Source organism: Desmodus rotundus, chromosome 10, assembly GCF_022682495.2.
Source record: "Desmodus rotundus isolate HL8 chromosome 10, HLdesRot8A.1, whole genome shotgun sequence".
Classification (NCBI taxonomy): Eukaryota; Metazoa; Chordata; class Mammalia; order Chiroptera; family Phyllostomidae; genus Desmodus; species Desmodus rotundus.
The window spans coordinates 111,318,480-111,337,392 of NC_071396.1; the positions used below are offsets into that span (position 1 = coordinate 111,318,480).

An 18,913-nucleotide genomic window follows, 5' to 3' on the forward strand; every position below is an offset into this window, starting at 1 on the left:
TGGGGCTCGCACTCCTGCCCCTCCCCGGCCCACTGTGGAGCACGCACCCTGTGCTGAGGGTGGGGTGAGGTGAAGGGACCGGGAGCTTCGCACGCAGCCTGGAGCATAGCAGGTGCTGGCTCAGTGCCTGTGTGTCCCCTCTCCGAGCGCCGGGCTCTTTGCTTCCGCCCTGAGGAAGGGCCAGGCTCTTGCCAGCGGGACAGCGTGCACGTGGTCCTCCTCCCCGCCGCTCAGACAGCACCTGACGGCAGAGACCCGAACACCCTCACTGGGCAGGTGGGCCCTGTCCTGCACGTTGGTGTCCCCACGAGCTCCGGACTGCGTGTGGTCACCTGGCTGGGGGCCCCATGGCTCAGGCCAGGCACTGAGTGGAGCCCACGCTGGGGACTCAGGGCGCAGCCTGGCCCCTGGCCTTCCCCCTGAACTCAAGCTCCCTGCTCCGGACCTCCCGACAGACAGACTTAGGACGCCCCGGCGGGGACAGGGGGAGGGAGAACAGGCAGGGATGCCCGGCTAACACAGTGTCCTCTCCCTCCAGTGTGTCCGGCTCTGTGCGGCGGCCCTGGGGACGGGAAGTAAACACGTCTGTGATAATGAGACTGTTGGTGGAGAGCCATCCAGGAAGGACAAGAGCAGTTAAGCTGCTGACTTCCACACGGTGGGGTGACAACACGCCAGTGGGGGACACTCGCTCAGCCACAGGTATGGGGAGGGGCTGTCAGCCACTGGGGCTGGGCTCTGCCCGCTGCCGCCGGAAGCCCCCCCCCCCCGTCTCCCACTCTGTGCAGAGTCCTCCCTGCAGGGGGGCACATGTACCGAAGCCTCTCTATCCGATTTTCACTGCACACCTGAGGACGTCAGGGGGAGAATGAGCAGCGGCCAGGCCTCCAGAGGTGTGGACAAATAAGTCCACGTTCCTGCAGATGGACACTCTGGATGGGCCCCTGTGGGTGAGAGAAGAGCGTGGACAGAGAGGGCGAGGGCCGGGGGGTAAGTCTCCAGAAGGCTCCTGCCGACAGAGGCCCAGCACGCGGCTCTGGGGGTGGGGTGCACTGCCGCCACTTACAGAGCCTCCACGGGCTGGACAAGGTGGACGGAGGCTTGTCCCTGATCAGCCTCGGCCTGCCCTTTACATGCACAAGCACACGGACATGGATACATGGACACAGACACACAGAGACACAACATACAGACACATGGACACGGATACATGGACACACACACACACACACAGCTCCACCCTGCCTGGGGCTGTGAAGCGACCACTCTTGCATCTGCTCTAAGCAAGGGGCTCCTCATTTATTTCTTTGAGAAACCCGGGACTTCGAGCCACCCTGTAAGCAACCCCCGTGGAGGCCCTGTCCACCGCAGGCCGGGCGCAGTCGCAGTCATCCTTGGCACCAGTGGCACGGGAGGGGGAAGGCCCTCTGGCTCTCCGCTGATGTCCCTCGTGCAGGGACCTGACCGCAGCCTGGCTGTGGCTGCAGAGGGGTCAGACCTCTGCAGGGGGTCGGGGCCTCTGTCACCAATGCCACCCCTCGACTCAAGGACCAGTCTGCACCACCCATTAGAAGACAGCCATCCGCATGGACGGACGGCTGGCTGGCGGGGGCTGGTTGTGGACCGCCTCTGCCTGGGGAAGACCTGGCCATAGGTTGTACGGGGACTGCATCCGCCCTCACCCTGCTGTTAGCGCAGCGGGGACAGCAGAGGCAGAAGAGCGAGGGACGGGTGGGGGGCCCAAAGGACAGCTGTCCCTGCAGACCCAGGGGTCAGTGCCTACATGGGCTAGGGGCCTGGAGCCGAGTCCAGGAGATGCCTGGTGCCAACAAGATTCCGAGTCATGGAAGATGGAGGGGCCCCTTTAACACCCCGCCACCTGGAGGCACTGTGCATCTCGACCTTGGCATGTGGGCTGTGCATCTGTGGTCTCTGATCCGAGAGGTCACCTTCAAGAGGATGGCCGGGCAGGATGGCAGGAACCATGGCAACACGGGAATGAAGACACCCGGCGCCGGATCAGCGTTGGGTGGCATGACCCACACACAGTTCAGCTAAGTGCCTGACATGTTCCTGCAGATGGGGACCCCGTGGCATACTCGGTCCCTGGCTTCAAGGGTCGCGAGGGATCACGAGGACCCCATCGCCCTGCAAGGGCGTCCGCCTTGTCACAGTTGTCTGGAACACTGCGTCTGTGGGGCAAGGGGCAGTTTGCCAGCCCCGCGGGTCCTCTGCCCTTCCTAAACAGAAGCATGGCATCTGTGGTGTGCATACTCTTCCTGACACAGGCACAGGGGCCCTTGGCCTGACCCAGCGTAAGGGGAGCCGCTCATCGGAGAGCCAGTGGCTGGGATGTGGACAGAGAGAACAAACAGCCTGTCCTTCCAGGCAGCTGTCTGATGAAGCTGTCGGAGGAGAGTCCCAGGGAAATAGAGCCGGAGCCCTGATCAGCCTGCGCCTGAAGTCCACCCTACCTCTGAACTTGCCACTTCATGAACCTCCTTACGGTTTAGGCCAGTTCCAGGTGGATGTTTTTGATATGTGCACCCCAAAGCATCCTAGCTGCTTTGTAATGTGATATACACATGTCCCGTTTCATATATTTAATGTGGGCACAGTGGGAGTCACAGGGGACCTGTCGCAGTGCATTCCAGGTTCCCAGGGATGATGAATGTCAATTCGGGGATCTCACTACTCAGAGTGCAGTGCACAGCCCAGCAGCATTGGCAGTGCCAGGGAAATGCAGGTCTCCAGGCCCCCTGTGGACCTGCCGAGTCAGGAGTCAGGCCCGGGGACGCGCGTGAATGACTGTGTAGGAGACTACTGCTCTAGTGCAGGCAGCCTCGGTCTGAGAGCCCTGGGGAGACCCCAGTCTCTGCTCCACCGACCACCTTGGGACTCAGTGAAGAAAGCGAGCCCTTTTCCTGTGCTTTAAAAGTCCCGTCTCCACCATGGGGTTCGTTTTTACCTACTTACTAGTGAAGAGGTGAAATTAGTGACATTGTATTCCAACGTAGCAAATTTGTAAGTTCCAGGGTGTTTATATATAAAGTGTGTGTCGAAGGGGACGTGGTGGATAGATGCTCTTCAGGAATGACCACGGTAGCACTTTGGGTCTCGCTGCCTAGAGAGTGAGCAGCGGGAGCCGGGTCGCTGGGGCTCCCGCAGCTCAGCCGCCTGGCGCACCCAGCAGGAAGGGGTTCTCCGACTGTTATTCCGAGTAAAAACCCTCCAGGAGGCAATTCCATTTCTGCATGTCAGTTCCGACGGCGTGGACCAGGCCGCTGTCCCTCCCAGGCCCCAGCCAGAAACGAGGTTCTGCACAAAACAGGATTGCCATGGACAGTGTTGCCGTCCAGGGGGGGCTCTCCCACGCGGAAAGAGGTCGTTTCTATCGGGAAAGAGATCATTTCTATCGGGATAGGGTTTACTTGCGTGAACTCGGAAGTTTACACTCCTTACGTGAACATTCGAGGAAGACAGAAGTGATTTGCAAGAACGGGAATGTTCAATGTCGTGTGGCTCTGAAGGGCTTGTTTCTGAGCCTTAGATAGGGGCTGCCGTTTGTACAGAGCCCGAGATTGCACCACACGTGAGCGTGAAATGGGGCACGCAGCCACGACAGCCCCAGACACACCCCCTCCCCTTCCCAGCCGCCCCAGTGCCGAGCACACGTCTGCCCACCGCAGCCCCGAGTCAGGGGCACTTGGAACTCAATGCTGGTGAGGCAAGCCCAGGGTCTAGATAGTTTGCTCTCACGAACATGAAGATGGTCAAACCTCATCAGCTCTCTATAGGCAGCCGTATAGAAAGACACTGTTTTTCTAGGGGAAGAACTCTCAGCGCATGAAAATAAGCTTTTCTTTGTTTGATGTTCATTATTTGACAGACAGGAATACACGAATTTGACAGGAGAGAAGAAGATCTTCCGTGTAGCGTTAAAACTAAACAGTGGGCATCCAGACATTATTTCTGCTGAGTCCCCCCACCCCCCCCAAAAAAAATGGTTGTGTGCTGTTTAGGAGACCAAGAATGAAATGCTCTGGACCCTTGGCTTGGGTGGGGTTGAGGGGGGTCCTGTGCGGGGTGCTCCTGTGGTCAGAGTTGTACTCGTATTCCTGGGTTGCTCATTTTCATCCATGAAAAGGTTATAAAAAAGGCCTGTTGTTATTCTCTGACCCTTTTTTATCACCTTCACGTGAGAACATTTTTTTTTATTGCTTTTAGAGAGAGAGAGACATTGATTGGTTGCCTTCTCGTATGCACCCTGACCAGGGATCGAACCCACGACCTCCCGGCGTATGGTACTCTGCTCCAACTGCCCGAGCCACACTGGCCAGGGCTGTCCTGACACTTCCAATCATGCACATTCCGAGGGACCTTGGCAGATCACAAGCTGGACACGACAGCGATGGCCGTGCCCTGGGAAGACACCTGGGCTCCAGTTTCACTTTGGGGTCCAGGGAACTCTGTGACCTTGGACCAGGTACCTGCTCTTCCTGGTCGTGGTTTCTTCCTTAACAAAAAGGGGTACAACTAGACGTCCCTTAAGTCCCACATCTCACCTTCCACAGGACAGCAGGGTCTTCCCGTTTAGGAAGAGCAGAGGGCAGCCTGGGGTCTTCCGCTGGCCCACAACCGGGCACGGGCGAAGGACCTAAAGGCAGGACCCTTTCATCCCTGAGTATGTTCCTCTGTCTCCCACCGACCAGGGAAACTGTTCCCTCCAGTCACCCCAAAACACAGCAGGGCTACTTCTGTGGAGGGGAAGACGCACCGCAGTCGCCGGCAATGTTAAGGGGTGTTTTCTGGGCTCCAAGCACATCTCTGCTTTTTGTGTTGGACGCTGCTGCCGTCAGCAGGGTGTGTTTTAATGATGATTTTAATTTCACGCTGGCAGCAAGTCAATGTCAGATAGGGCCCTTCCGGGGAAAGGCTTCCTTTGTGGGGGGGGGGGGGGAGCACGTTGGCATCTCTGCACTTTCGGCTCAGGGCTCCCCACACAGACCAGGCACTTACTGGTTCCCCAAACTAACTATACCCCCACCCTCCTGCTGAGGGGCCATGCACTGCAGGGCGGGGCCACAGGGGCACATCCGTGGGGTCAACAGAAAATGCCAGGGCGGCGTTGACCCCAGGCTACCATCTGGGGTCACGTCTCACCAGCTACTTGGAGCCAGTGGACGAGCGAGTCCGAGACTCGCACACACAGGAATGACGTATGTACCTTGTTTGCCTTCCTTGGGATATCTAAGAATTCTACGATCAAGAATGCTTGGACTGAAACACGTTGGTCAAATTATGTATTTTGTACAGCGCTTTTAAAAAGAATTATTTTTGCCAATATTCCATAGTTTTCTCGTGATGGCAGCACTAAGATTCTCAGAGCAAACCCTCCTCCTTTTACAAAATGAGATAACATAATGGTAAGGGTCTAGTGAAAAAGAATTCAACGCCCAACAATACTGACAATCCAGTTTTACGTCGTGACTTCCGAAATACGCTAAATCTTTAATTCTGGGCCATAGCTAAAAAATCAGTGACAGAAAATCTAGCTTAAAAAACTCCTACACACTCCCAAATTAAGTAATAATGTTTGCATAAATACATGTTGTGTCTTTAAATAAGTGCCATAAATAACAAATGATATGTAACAAAACGAGAGAGGCAAGTATAGGGAACAGTAACTACAAATCCATCAAATCGAAATCAGGGTCACATTCGGAAAACTTGGACTGGGACCCTAGGAAATGACACTCTGCAGTGAATTGTTTGGTGTTTCTGTATCATGTTTTTTCTCCGAAAGCTGCGCGTGGCTCATCTGCTTTTATATAAATCTAGAAGATGACATTTATCCCATGTGACCTTGTGGCAAAGGGATCGATGGAAATGTTCTTGGTACAGAGCCCCCCCACCCCGCCCTGCAGTGAAGGCCCCAGGACTAAATTTGGGCTAATTGGGAATCCCACGAAGGGGTTAAAGCATCGCCCATGACGAGCTGGGTGGCCATCATTAATGTTAACCAAATAAAAGCCAGAAACAAGAAGCCGAAAAGCAGGGCCTCTCAGCAGGCAGGCCGGCATGCCTGTGTCTGGAATGGCACCGTGCGGCAGGGAGCACAGGACGCAGGGCTGTGCTGGGTGAGGCCCCACATCCTCGTTAGCCCGCCGCTCCTCCAGCACAGGACGCAGCGCTTCCGGTTTCAGCAGCAGCAGCAGCAGCTCCGTCGCCGTGTGGTCAGAGAAATACTGAACAAACTCTCTTGACCGCTCCTGGAGCAGATCTCCCTACTCCCAGAAACCCCGTTCCAGCGGAACCCCGTCCCCATTCAGAGGCCATACCGTCAGAACTTCTGGGTTGCTGCTTTGCAGACTATTCTGGTTTTTTTTTTTTAATGCTGAAATCAGTCCACACTGGAAGTCATCCTCAAGGGGATCCGAAATCTGGTCACGAGGGAATGGTAAGGAAGAGCCGGGGACCCCTCCTCTCTGTGCACTTACCAGAGTGAGGGGCCTCCCTCTTCCCAGCGTCAGACCCCCCAGGGCTGTGCGCAGAGAGGCCACCCCGAGACCCCAGAAATAATTCACCCACCACGGCCACCCAGCCCCAGCCCCAGCCCCGTCTGAAAAACAGAGACTGGCAGTGACCCTGAATTATGGACACACTCTTTGTGATGTGTAATCGGCTCGGAAGGAAGGTGTGGAGGCCCACGTGCTGTTCCAGCCCCCGTTAGAGGCTGCTCTTGAATGATAATCCCAGAAGATAGAACTGGTGCTGAACTATGACCCCCAATTTACGAATCATTTTTCAGAATAAAAAAAAAAAGTCCAACCATCTTTTTGGCGTTACGTGGACGGGTGGAATCTCTCGTGCCTGTTTCCTGAGACGGGGCGCGGCCTGCCTGCAGTTCCTCGTCTGGCCACAGACCCTGCGTGGGGGTTTCAGATCAGACTTCATTTCAAACCTGGGTGTTGGAATCTTTTTTTTTTTTTTTAACATAGCTGAGTTTAGTGTATTCCTTCAAAACACAGTAAATTTCTATTCTGTAGCTTAAGGGATCCGTCAGTAAAAATGTTGGTCTTTCATCTTTATTACCCTCCCATTAAAATGAAAGAAACCGGGACGCACTGCAGCCTGGAAGCAGCCGTGCAGCTGGCAGCGTCCTCGCCCCTCAGGTCTCTGCACAGGGGGCAGTGCCCTCTCTCGCGTGTCCACCCGCAGAAGCCGCCATGGGGCCGCTCGGGCACACGCTCCGCTCCATGCAGGGCCAGGCTGTGGGCGACGCTGCAGTCGCCACGCTTTGCCGTCCCCAGCCATTTCCGGGGCCGAGCCATTCATGGAACCTGTCACCTCCCCTCGTGTTTGTGCAGCTGAAAGGCAGGCCGGGCCCCTCTCCGTTCTGCCGCAGCCGTGCGGCCGGAAAGGGGCAGATTAATAGCCGAGCCCCGCTCCGGACCGGCTTTCCTTGTCCCCTGCACTGGTAACCCTTCGCTATAATGAGGACACAAAGAGTCTCCCATCAGGCCGCCACCCTTCCTCATAACTCACGCGCCTCGCGGTGGCCATGGCCTGCAGTGCCATTTGTCTTTACTGCAGTTGTGACACTTCGGCATGATCCATAATTTGGCAGCTATTTACCGTGACATTTCCCTTCAGTGCAGCCATAACATTCAGTGAAACCGTTATTTGGTCCCATTTACCATATAAATTGTATTGTTGTGCACGCATGCTAGCAGCTACATTAGGTGCCTGGAAATGAGTAAATCTTGTGAAATAGATACTAACAGCTCTCGGGCACCAGGGTTTCCTTGCTCCTCAGGCGGAAGGCAAGAAAAATGAATCATGGTCACTGAGTCTTCTGGACCACCTTTAATTGTCTTCGTATTTATTTAGCATATGAGACACGGAAACCCCAGGGTTTGAAAAATAATCTGGCGGGCCCTGCCTTCGATTAGAAAGGCACCGTGGGATTGCCAAGTTCGTGAGGCAGGCCGGAGCAGTCTTCGGTGGGCTGAAGGTTAGGAGGCGGGCAGGTCAGCTACAGGCATCATTCAGAGGAGAGGACACTCGACTCGTTACATTCCTATGTGACATCAGCCCCCGGGACAAGCAGCATCTCACTCCACCAGAACTGGGGGGAGAAGGAAAGTGGGAACACAGGAACAGGGGCGGCTATTCTGTCCCCCCCACCAGAGATGAAACACACCTTCCACGTCAGGCCGTCTCTGACACGGAGCCAATGTGTTGTTATTGCCGATTGCTTTGCTCCCGGCTCTGCTGGGTGCTGTGTGGTCAGTCCCAGCCCAGGCACCTGTCAGGCCCCTCCCGTGGTGTGCCCAGGGCAGCTTACCCTTGTTTGGTTATGGGGACCCTCACTGTGGATGGGGCACCCGCCTTTCAAGTTGTTCAGATCCTCCAACTCTCTGTCATCTGCTCCCCCAGACCTGCTTCTGTCTGTAGTTTTCGGCACTAATTTGCTTCTATGGGGAGGAGGGAAAGGTTTCATCCCAGCATGGGCCTCGCCCAGCACCAGCGGCACCCCACCCGGGACCCTTCTTTAAAAGACCTGCGATCACGTACTCATTTTTTCTAATGATCAATACAAATTGAAGTTAGGGGAGAATTCCTCCAACGTTCTGTTTCGAGAGTTGGCTAGCAATGCATAGGAACAAAAGGGAACATTTCCCGAGAATGTCGACTCTGTAGAGACACGGCTGAGTTTTGCATTACGTCTCATTTATTAACTACCTATTAGCCCAAGACCAAACCCTCCCAAAGCAAAGAATTTGTGAACTATTTTCACGACCAATTTTAAAATCTCATCAAGCCGAAGACACACTGACTTGATCAGCCCTCGCATCAGGAGTTAATTTAGTTTCCAGGAACAATAAAATCTGGGGCGAGGCTGTCCCTGACCAAAGGGCTGAATGCAAAGGTTTTACCTCTGAGCCACAAAAGAAAGTTTTAGGAGAATGTTATTTTTTCAAGGGGGCGGGGGGGAGAAAGAAAGAAAAAAAGAGAAACCTGCGCATTAACACCGTACTTTGGTTTTAAGAACTATTATCTGTTACCGACTAAAACTAAATTGGCTGGAGGGGTTCTGAAGCCTCAAGTGCTTTCCGCTCTGATCTACGCTGTCGTCCTGTTCCTACAGCTTGCTGCTGACAGAGTGGGGTAACTCAACTACGACTTTCCCAGTGTTGTTCCGCATGTACATGTGATCGACTGCCCGGAATACGGACCCCAGGCCCGTGAACCTGCCCCCTGCGGACGGGTCGCCCCGGTCCACCCGGCACACTAGCTCTCCGCTTGCGCACATCTCCACCAAGTGGTCCATGGAGGCTCTGTACTCGGAAAGGTAATGGTTCAAAAAGAAGCCCCGGACGCTGGCCGACTTCCTCAGCAGTCTGGCCGGTAACGCTTTCGTTTTCACGGGTGAAAGGCCAGTAGGCGTTTGGTAGCCCGAGATAAACCCGATCACTATCAGGCGCCCCTTGACGGCCAGGGCGTCCACGGCCACGTCGAACATGGTGCCTCCCACGGACTCGTACACGACATCCACACCGCTGGGGTACTCCTGGGCCAGGACGGTGCCGACGGGCTCTGAGTGATAGTTGATGGGCCGGTCGCAGCCGATGGATTTCAGAAAAGCAGACTTTTCGTCAGACGAGCAAGTTCCAATCACATGGCACTTGGCCTTCTTTGCAAGCTGCACGGCAAACTGGCCGGTCCCCCCGGCCGCCGCCGTCACCAACACTTTCTTCCCTTCCTTCAGCCCTCCGAGCTCTTTGAGGCTGATGTATGCGGTGGCACCACTGACCAGCAGGGTGAGATACTCAGGTGTGGCAGCAGGCACGGGCGTGGCCACGCCAGCAGGCACCACTGCGTACTCAGCGAAGGCGCCGGGGGCCATGTAGGCCACAGCCTGGCCCACTGTGTACTGGGCGCTGGCAGACAGGCCCAGGGCGACCACCTCGCCCACACCTTCGAAACCCGCATCGAAGGGGGTCTTGACTGAAGGGTCATATCGTCCTGCTGAGTAATTGATGTCAGAGGCATTAACACCGACAAACCTGGAAGAAAACAACAGAGAGAGTAAGATGTTTTCTTCCCCAAGCCTTTCCAGTCCTCCTCGGAAAACCCCTCGAGTTGGGTGACTGGAGGGCTGGCCACGCTGCTGCGTGTTCCAAGAGGGGATGAAAACCACGAGCCCGGATATTCAGTCGAAGAAATGAAACAAGCCTTAGTTCAACAGTGATTTGCAATCAGAGTTTTGCTGTCATCAGTTTCGGAAGAATTTCAATCACTTTAAACATCAAATTGTTTATTTCACATGTCATGTATGTCCCTCCTCTTTCTTTCAAAAAGAGGAATAAATCAAAACAAAACAAAAAAATGTCAGGAAGCTTTCTTATCCACAAACTTCACTGGAGCTGAGTTGGAAATTAATTGGCCTCTTAACAAAGATGTTAAGAATAACAGTGGGATAAAATATTTTCAAAGAAGGAGACTCGTATTGATTTTGGCCACAATTTAACACTTCGGATAATAATAGTTATGACAATGATATTGTTACAGATGGACGTGATGTGCAAGGTCACCCCTGCAGGGGCGGCTTCAAAACACTGTTCAGAGCCACCGCAGCAAATTTTCTTTCTGATGTAACGATGTCCAGTGTGAAAATATGCACTTTGATTAATTGAACAAAAATTGTCTCATAAGGGGAGAGAGGTTTTATGGAACATTCAACATTTTACAGTCCTTTTCAGATGAAAAGGAAAGCAAATCGTCACTATATTTTTCCTCAACAAGAAGCAGAGACCTAAGTTGATTCATACCAGATGATTATTTCCACTTTGGTATCCAGAGTCAATTTAATTGCGCGGCCAGTGCTTTTACCAGCTTTTTTTCATCTCGGTATACCTCATAACAAAAATATCCTGATACATAAGGAAAAAAAAAAGTCGTCTACTAGGAATGTCAAGAGGTGGCTCAGACACATAATGGAGGACCCTAAAAATGCCATTTCCACCTGTAATGAAGTGAAAGGGAGGTGGTGTCTGGTGGCAGGAGGAAGGCTGGTAAGTAGGTCATTTTAAAATAATTCACTTTTAATTTAACTTAATAAACCCAAACTGCCCTGTGCAAGGATCCACTTCCCCCGTCCTGCAGGTAATACTTTGCCCTTAAAAATACTCCCCGAGGATTCTAACTACAGTACTGAAAGCTCTCCGCACAGTGCAGAAATAAGAAAGCAGGAAACCATTCCTTCCCAGCACGCAGGCTGCTTTCAGAAGTTCGCACCCCCCGCAGCAGCAGCCACGGACTTCCACGCCGTAAATGATACACAGTAATGAGAAGTGGGGGAATGGGGTCGCTGGTTTCTCACTTGGCATTTCATACCAAGATGCTTGCATTCTGTTTGCCGGGGCTGCTCCCTCTCGAACTCGCCCAGTTCTCCAGGCCTGCTCTTTGTGAAAAGGGCCGGCTTCTCCAGAGCAGGCAGCTGGTCTCCCTAGAAGGCAGCCAGGGCCCAGCGCCTCTCCGTGATCCAGCCTAGGCTTCGACGCAGGCTCTGGGAAGCCTGCCCGTGGGGAAAATGAGGTGGGGGGTCGCTTCAGAAGTGGGCCACTGGGAGCCCCTCCTCCCCCAAAGGAACCCTTCCCAAGCCTTTCCAGTCTTGTCCCCCTGGCGTTTCTGCCTGCAGTCCCAACGGCTGAGGCTGCCTTTCTTTCGCAGGGAGACTCCGCCTTGGACTCGGAGGAACGCCTGGGTGGCAGCCAGCCCCTCGGATCCCCAGCCCCCCTAACCTAGGACCCAGGAGCTGGAAAGCGGTGCTGGAGAAGGCAGTCCCGCTTGCCCCCGCCCAGCCTGTGGTTGGTTTGCCACTTCCCGGGGAAGAGGTGGGAGGCCCAGCAGGGTGCTGTCTGCGCCAGGAGAAAGCTGAGGGAGAGGGCACGTGAGCCATGGGGGACAGAGAGGGCTTCGTGTGTGGAGGGGGCTCTGCTGGGAGCCAGGGGGCTGCAGCCAACCGGCAGAAGCTTGAGTTTGCCAAGGGCGCTTTGCCTAAAGCAAGTCAAACATTGCGGTTGAGCAGGGGGCATCGGCCAGCACAGCGACAGGGCACCCGCAGGCCCGCTGCCCCTTCTGTCTCAGTCTCCCCGGGGAACCCCAGTCAACGGCTGGGTGCCAGAGGCCAGAAGTCGGTGCTTCCCGGAGTGTGTCCCTTGGACTTGCCTGCCTCCACTGACAGCCTGACCTTGCGGTCCCACGCCATGTCTCCATGGCCATCACCAAGAGGCACGATCAACATCTAGGACTCAGGAGTGGGCTGGGGTGAGGGGCCAAGGCGCAGACCCATGACCGTGACCTCGGCCTCACAGGGCAATGCAGGGATCAGGCAGGCATGCCTGGCCTGGAGCTTGGGCCAGGGGTGGTCAAGTTCTGGGGGAGCCCCCGGCATCCAGGGTGCCTACGTGCAGCGGCAGCTGCACAGAAGCCTGCTGCCGCCTGGGGCCGGACTGTGACCTTGGCCTCAGAGGCACCCCCATTTTTGTGCCCCCAGCTCCACCCCCCGGGTTCTGCCTTTTCCTAAATCGCATGTGATGGGTGAAGGCATCTCAGGCTGGTGGCGAATCCAGGGTCTGAGCACCTTACACTCTCCACTGGCCTCGGGTGCAGCCTCTGCCTTTCCCCAGGCCCCAGATGCACCTTTGTGCTTACCTGGGTTTGGGGAAGAGGTGCCTGAAAGTCGGGAGCCCTCGAGTTCCACGCCACTAGAAACAAGTTCAAGGGCATCAGTGCCGAGGGAAAAGGGTCCCGGGGAGAGCAAGGAGGAAGGAAAGAGAAGACCCACCAGGAAGGATGCAGGCTGGGAGGCTCCCCATGTGCCCCTTTAATTTGAAATCTGCGCTTCGAATGAGTGCAGGGTTCTAGCAATCCCAGCACAGGGCCCACTCAAAGGGGTACTGGGGGGATCCCAGGGAAAAGAGCCGTGTGGTGGTGGGCTTTCCCCCAGAGAGAGCCTACCAGAGTTGCCCCATTTATTCATATTAAAAAGTGCCAAATCCCTTCGTGTTTACTGTGAAACAGGGTGGTCTCGGGGGTGGGGGTGGGGGAGGCCGCTTTCTCCGGCCAAAACCGAAGGCAAAGACTAGTCGCCTTCAGTACTGGGGAACAAACAAAGTCCAAAGTCGTACAAACCAGACTCTCATTTTTTAAAAAATAAAAAAATAAAAAAGAAGAAGAAAGAAAGAGAAGGAAGAAAAAAAAAAAAGAGAGAAAGCATTGGCCTGGAGAGTTCACAGAAATACTGTTCCCTTCTGGTGAGCAACAAACCCTTCATCCAAACCCCTTCCCCCCCATCCCCCTTCTCGGTTCCCTCCCGCAAACTCAGCGCTCCATTATCTCACCCAGGAGCAGAAAATCGTTAGAAATATTTGGAAACGAAATAATGTGTCACTATGGCTCAAAAAAAAAAAAAAAAAAAAAGCTAAAAATAGCGATCCGACGGACTTCCCCGGAGGGTGCGTTACTCTCTTCCTTTTCCTTTGCGGAGGCCGGGCATGGAGGAGACCCTGAAGTTGCCCTCTGAGGTAAGAAGCAGGACGGCGAGAGAACTGGAGAAGGAGCATCGGCAGTGGTTTCCAGGGGGAGTTCCCGCACGCGCCCCTTCTCGCCTTCCCTGAGCGGTAACCTAGATTATCCTGATCCTCACCGCGCCTAAAAGCACCTCCCCGACCCCGTGATTAAAGATTCCCTATTTTCTGGTGAGAGGGTGTGAGTACACAGGGTTCAAGTGAAAGAAAAGTCAGACCTCCACACCTTTCCAAATAAGTACATTTGGGCCGAATCCATTCATTCCAGAGCAGGCTTCACCAGGATAAAAGGGAGAAGCTCTTGCTCAACATTTTCATGCAATTAACACTGTTCTGGGGACATTGGGTCTAGAATTAAGATGGACTAACCTGCAGTGAATTATGAAGCCTCTGTTGAGAGAGAGAGAGGGAGAGGGGGAGAGAGAGAGAGGGGGAGAGAGGGGGAGAGAGGAAAATGCCACCTCCACTGACCTCGACCGTGAGAAGAGAGGATCTCCCTGCCGTGGGGGCAGGAGCAGAGTCGCCAGCAGAGCGGGGTAAAGGGGAGGCCGAGGTCCCCCCACCCCCAACAGGCAGAAAGCTGCCTGCATTCTCCTTCTGTTGTGGGCTTCAAGGTAGAAGTTAGAGGTCAAGTCGCACATATCCATATACTCGCTATTTATATTAAAGGGATTCTGGGCGTAGACGGAGGGGAAAAGGCAGCCCAAAGTGATGAACTCTGACCGCGAAAGCGAACTCCGAACGTGAAAGCCGGTGGTCCAGAGCTCTGGCCCGTGAATCCAGAGACTCCCGCGGGTGAGGCAGCGCCGGGGGGCGCCCTGGCACCCGGCAGGGATGGGGACAGCGAGGGGTGACAGTAAGCGTGAGTGGAGAGGAGTCTCAGAAGGAGGAAGGCCCGAGAAGTGCATGCACACTGGGTGGGGAGAGGCCGGGAGAGCCTGCGCTGCGGGGCGGCAGCAGCCTCCGCCCAGGGCTCGGGCTGCGGTCCCACCTCGCTGCAGCCGGTCCCGTGCTGACCCCACACCTTCCCCGCCAGGGAGGCTCAGTGGCCCCCTCCCCACCCCAGACCCCGCTTCTAAAAGGGATCTTACTCAAGCCCTTGTGTGTTCCAGAAAAAGGAAACCAAAAGACTAGGAAACTTTTTGCCTGTTAAAGTCTGTTCGGAGGCTTTTCAGCCTGGGGCTCATCTCCGCTTCCAGCAAATCACTCGTGTGTCTGTCTTATGTTCTGCGTGACTCACACAAGCCCCCCCTTGTAACTGGGCAGGACTCGTGTCCTGGACGGCCGCAGCATCTTACCGCACAATGCAGAGCCCCCGATTCCACCCCGGCAGACTTCTTAACAGACGCGCGCATCCCACCCTTTAAAGCGCCTCCTCCCAGCTTCGACTCAAGCCCCCGGTCTTCTGCTCACTAAATGTTTACGTTTCCAACCACTTTCCAAAAGTTTTCTATCGTGATCAGAATTCTTCAGTTTTACAGTCTTATTGGGAAGGCTGACACGAATCTCCAAAACGGCCGAGCTCAACGTTGCATCAAGCTACTTGGGCAGAGCACACGCCGTCCTTCGTCCTCGCAGGGGACTGAGAGTGCTTCCCAGCGCACAGCTTACAATGTAGTTGCCGTCAGGACTTTCTCCTCCCTTCGGAGTGTTACGCAACCTGAAGCATGCAACACTGGAACCCCTCGGACTGGACCCAGCAGGTGGGGAAGTCCTGCTCTCGCAAAGGGGATGGAGGGACCGGGCACACCCCGACTGCAAGTCCGGCAGCGAGTGGACCCGCCGGGAGAGACCCGCGGGCCTGGCTCCCACAGAGTGAGGTCTCGTTCCTTCCTGTGGCTTCACCAGTTACTAGAAATCAGTGAGGCGGAAACACATTAGGGTGGGGAGTGGAGGGGTGGAAAAGATAGAGGTTGGGCCGCGACCCCTTGGTCTAGGGTCCTTGAAAGTCTGCAGACCGTGCGGGCCGATGCAGCCTTGCCCCCCGCCCCGGCCCAGCCGCCCGGGATGCGCGCCACACGCCCGTCGGTACACTCCGGGGCACAGACAACAGTCACACAGCACTGACAAGGACAACCCCGATAGGGGCACACCGACACACTCAGAGACAGGCTGCGCCACTGCGAGGTGACTGCCCACCTGGAGCGACAGGAAAAGCCAGCCGGGTCCCCGGCCTCCTTCCTCCGAAGCACGTTACCGAAACATCGCGGTTTGTGTCCAGGCTGCTCCTGCTCCACCCTAAAGATTATGGGAACGCGGGAGCCCTGGGTGCGCGTGGGTGGGCCGGCTGGAAGCCTCCGCTTCTGGGTCCCGTCGGTTTTATTTCGGGAGCGGGAGGGGGCGGAGGGAGGGCTGGTGGAGGGGAGGGGAATCCCAAATTAAAATAACCCCCAGTTATGAGGACGTTCAGTGGCATCGGATATTCACACCAGCAACAGTCTCATTACATTCGCCTTCGCCAGATGGCGGCGGGTTCAACTTCCCGAGATCTCGCAAAGTCAGGCTGTGCGCCCGAGAGCGCCGGGTGCGGGGACGCAGGCAGCCTGGACAGCCCGGGAGAGGCGAGGCCGGGGCGAGCGCGCGCGCCGGGCTCACCGGTTTCGGACGAGGAGGTCTCCGTCCCCCGGGAGTGGCACCGGGCAGTCCCGGAGCAGGGTGACGGCCTCGCGGAAGTCCGGGCTCAGCCGAGTCACCACCAGCTTCTGCATGGCGTGGGGGATGGCGGAGCCCTGGAAGTCCAGGAAGTGGCGGGCGTACGACATGTCCACGATGGTTCGGGCCCCGGCAGACGCCAACCGCAGCATGGCCCGCGCCTCCGCCCGCTTTCTGCGCCGCCGCAGGCCAAGGTCGCGACCGGCCCCGGCAGCTGGGCTCGGATCGGCGCGGGCGGGCGGGCGGAGCCGGAGGGTCCGCCCCTCCTCCGGCCCGCGCCCTCCCCTCGGCGCCCCCCTTTCCCCTCCACGCCTGGCGCCCGCTCCCCCCTCCCGCGCGCAGCTCCGGGAGTCCACGCAGCCCCCGCGGTTCCCGGACGCGCCACCCCCGGGGTCCTGGCCGGGGACTGCCGCCACCCCGGTACTGCTCCTTTAATCTTTTTGTTTTGGTTTGAATCTGCTCAGCGCAGACTGGCCAACGAGCCTCTCCGCCCTCCCCCTTCCTCCCGGCGCCGGGGAGGCACCGGATATCCCCACCCTCCCCACGCTCAAAAAGCCGGATTTGATTCTTCTAAAGGGTGAGGGGGGCGCCGAAGGGACCCGAGCGTCCCGCGATCGCCGCGGTCCCGAGCCGGCAGCAGCCCCGGGCATTCTCGGAGGCGCGGCGCCCAGCGGCCGGCACAGGCGCCTCCCCTTCCCGTGCGAAGCGTTCACTTCCTTGCAAGGTGGTACGAATCAACCCCGAGCACGGCCGGGGCGGCGGGGCACGGCCGGGGCCCCGGGCCTCGCAGGGAGCCCTCTCCGGGCGTGAGCGGGCACAGACGCCGAACTGGGGGCGGCGGCGGGGGTGGGGGTGCCCAGCGCACCCTGCGCCCCAGGCTCCTGGCCTTCCGGCCCCGGAACGCCTTGCCGCGCCGGAGCCCCTCAGTTTGTCCCATTCAAGTTGCACGAACTAAACCGTTTTCTTTATTTTGGCCTAGATTTCGTGGTTTTCCATGAATGTTTTAAGCGGCCTCTGCAAGACAGTTACAGGTCTCCCTTTGGGAGAGAACACACATATTAGAAACCAGAGGGCCGAATTCCCAGAGCACATAAACATCTTAAACTTCCTGGTGGGGATGCCGAGGGACTTAATTGAATCGGAGATGTTGCAATGATGTAGGGAGACCTCATTTTATAACCCCGCCAGAGAGAGCTGCAGCTGCGGCGTGTCAATTTTCACCCTAATTGTCTGTATTGACCAAATAATCAATTCACTTTTCATAGAGGGACCACATTAAATATTGTCCACATTTTTGTGTGATGAGCTCAGTCCATCTTGAATTTTTCATTAAAGGTATACATTTTACTTAAAAGAAAAACCTCTTGCTTTCCACTTACCATAATTACTAAAATATAAAAGCCACCTACTGCCCCTCCCCAATTAAATTTAACCCCCAAACTAGGACTGCAAAGGTGACACAGGCATTTTTTATCTCAAATGTGGGACATTCTTCATTCAAGGGTGGTTTACGTCCACGTGGGTGCGTTGTATGAATGTACAAGGTGTGTGCTCTGGGGGGGGGCGGGGGTACTAACAGGTTTAAAAATCTGCTAGTGTCTACTTATAACTTGGCTTAGAACACATGGTGTTACCCAGTATCAGCCAGTGGATTACAACAACAGACGCCTGGATGTCTTTCTCCAAAGTGCTATCTTTTATGTTGTGCTGTATTAAGATTTCTTTTTTGTGTCATATTGTTTAGCTCCGGGAAAAAAAAAAAAAAGAAAACAAAGCAATTAAAAAGATTGACAGGTATGGTTTGTGAGAGACCTATTTGTAATTGTCAGGGTGACGTTGGCGAGAGGAGGAGGAGTAAAAACTGAAGCAGGAAAAGCAGCTCGATGTGTCTGTCTATCAGTTGAGACTGTCTGAAAGCTCTGCGATCGGAATGTGTGTTATATTTCACTGAAAAGAGGAGCGAGCGAGAGTGCATCTCCCTCTCTCCCAGGAGTTTGGGGGGGACCGTCCGCGCTCATCTCGCCCACCCGGTGAATGTCTGCTCTGCGCCCCTTTGCACCACACTCCGGGTTGTTGTTTTCGCCTTTTTTTTTTTTGGAGGGGGGGGTTGCTTTTTGTGTATTTTTAATTTTTTTTTTCTCTTGGAAGATCTAGACCGGCCAAAAATCCATGATCAAAATGTGTTTGCATTAGATTTCGCATTGGAAGAAGCGACGATCCTGGCGGCAAAGCCAAGTGGCACCAAGTGGCGCTCCGGCGGGGTGACACTGTTTGATCTGTGACTGTTTGGAAGGTGGAGCAGCGCCTGACATCTCCCCCCGGGCGCGTGTGTGTCCGGGGGCTTCACTCCTCCGTCTCGTTTGCTTTCTTCCTCTTAGACTAAGTGCAGGAGGGAAAGGACAGCCTAGATCGGCCTCTCTGGCGCACAATGAGAAAGCTGCGACCCGCGCACTGAAAACACTCGCCGCGACCCCCGGACCGCGAGCAGAAGGGGAGAGAAAGTTGCGCTCGGAGACTCCCGGCTCGCGGAGGAAGGCGCGGGGCAGCGCCCGCAGCGGCGCCGGAGGAGCGCCCGCCAGCAGCCCAGCCCCGCGGCGGCGGGAGGCGGCAGCATGGAGCGCGGGCCGCGGGCCGGCCCTCCGAGCGCCCGCCGCTGCGCCCGC

At 55.8% G+C, this 18,913-nt stretch overlaps 2 protein-coding genes across 8 annotated transcripts in view; one reads left to right on the plus strand and one right to left on the minus strand.

The window, feature by feature from the left end:
• Positions 1-7,850: 7,850 nt before the first annotated feature.
• On the minus strand, positions 7,851-16,959 carry PTGR3 (prostaglandin reductase 3). 7 transcript variants are annotated; one of them, XM_053913413.2, is made up of 5 exons: positions 16,194-16,959; positions 15,738-15,836; positions 12,724-12,776; positions 11,404-11,584; positions 7,851-10,073 (listed from the first exon to the last, which is right to left on the minus strand). In XM_053913413.2, the coding sequence occupies exons 1-5, from the start codon at positions 16,400-16,402 to the stop codon at positions 9,149-9,151; spliced, it is 1,467 nt and encodes a 488-aa protein (XP_053769388.1). In that variant the 5' UTR covers positions 16,403-16,959; the 3' UTR covers positions 7,851-9,148. The 7 variants fall into 7 exon arrangements, with proteins under 7 accessions (XP_053769388.1, XP_053769389.1, XP_053769392.1 ...); XM_053913414.2 differs by lacking the exons at positions 11,404-11,584; positions 12,724-12,776 and having other exon boundaries at positions 16,194-16,955; XM_053913417.2 differs by lacking the exons at positions 12,724-12,776; positions 16,194-16,959 and having other exon boundaries at positions 15,738-15,811.
• Positions 16,960-17,828: 869 nt separating this feature from the next.
• The window catches only part of TSHZ1 (teashirt zinc finger homeobox 1), a 71,213-nt gene continuing 70,128 nt past the window's right edge, over positions 17,829-18,913 (plus strand). Inside the window, exon 1 of the mRNA XM_053913411.2 lies at positions 17,829-18,913. This exon is cut by the window's right edge and continues 334 nt beyond it. The gene's annotated coding sequence lies outside the window, so the exon portion shown is untranslated.

Excerpts from the sequence above, each read along its gene's own strand:
- PTGR3 (XM_053913413.2), bottom strand. The coding sequence starts at position 16,402 with ATGCTGCGGTTGGCGTCTGCCGGGGCCCGAACCATCGTGGACATGTCG. Across the intron at positions 12,777-15,737 it reads GGCTTTTCCTGTCGCTCCAG|TGGCGTGGAACTCGAGGGCT; the intron begins GTGGGCAGTCAC and ends ACTTGTTTCTAG. Across the intron at positions 11,585-12,723 it reads CACCTCTTCCCCAAACCCAG|GCTTCCCAGAGCCTGCGTCG; the intron begins GTAAGCACAAAG and ends CCCCACGGGCAG.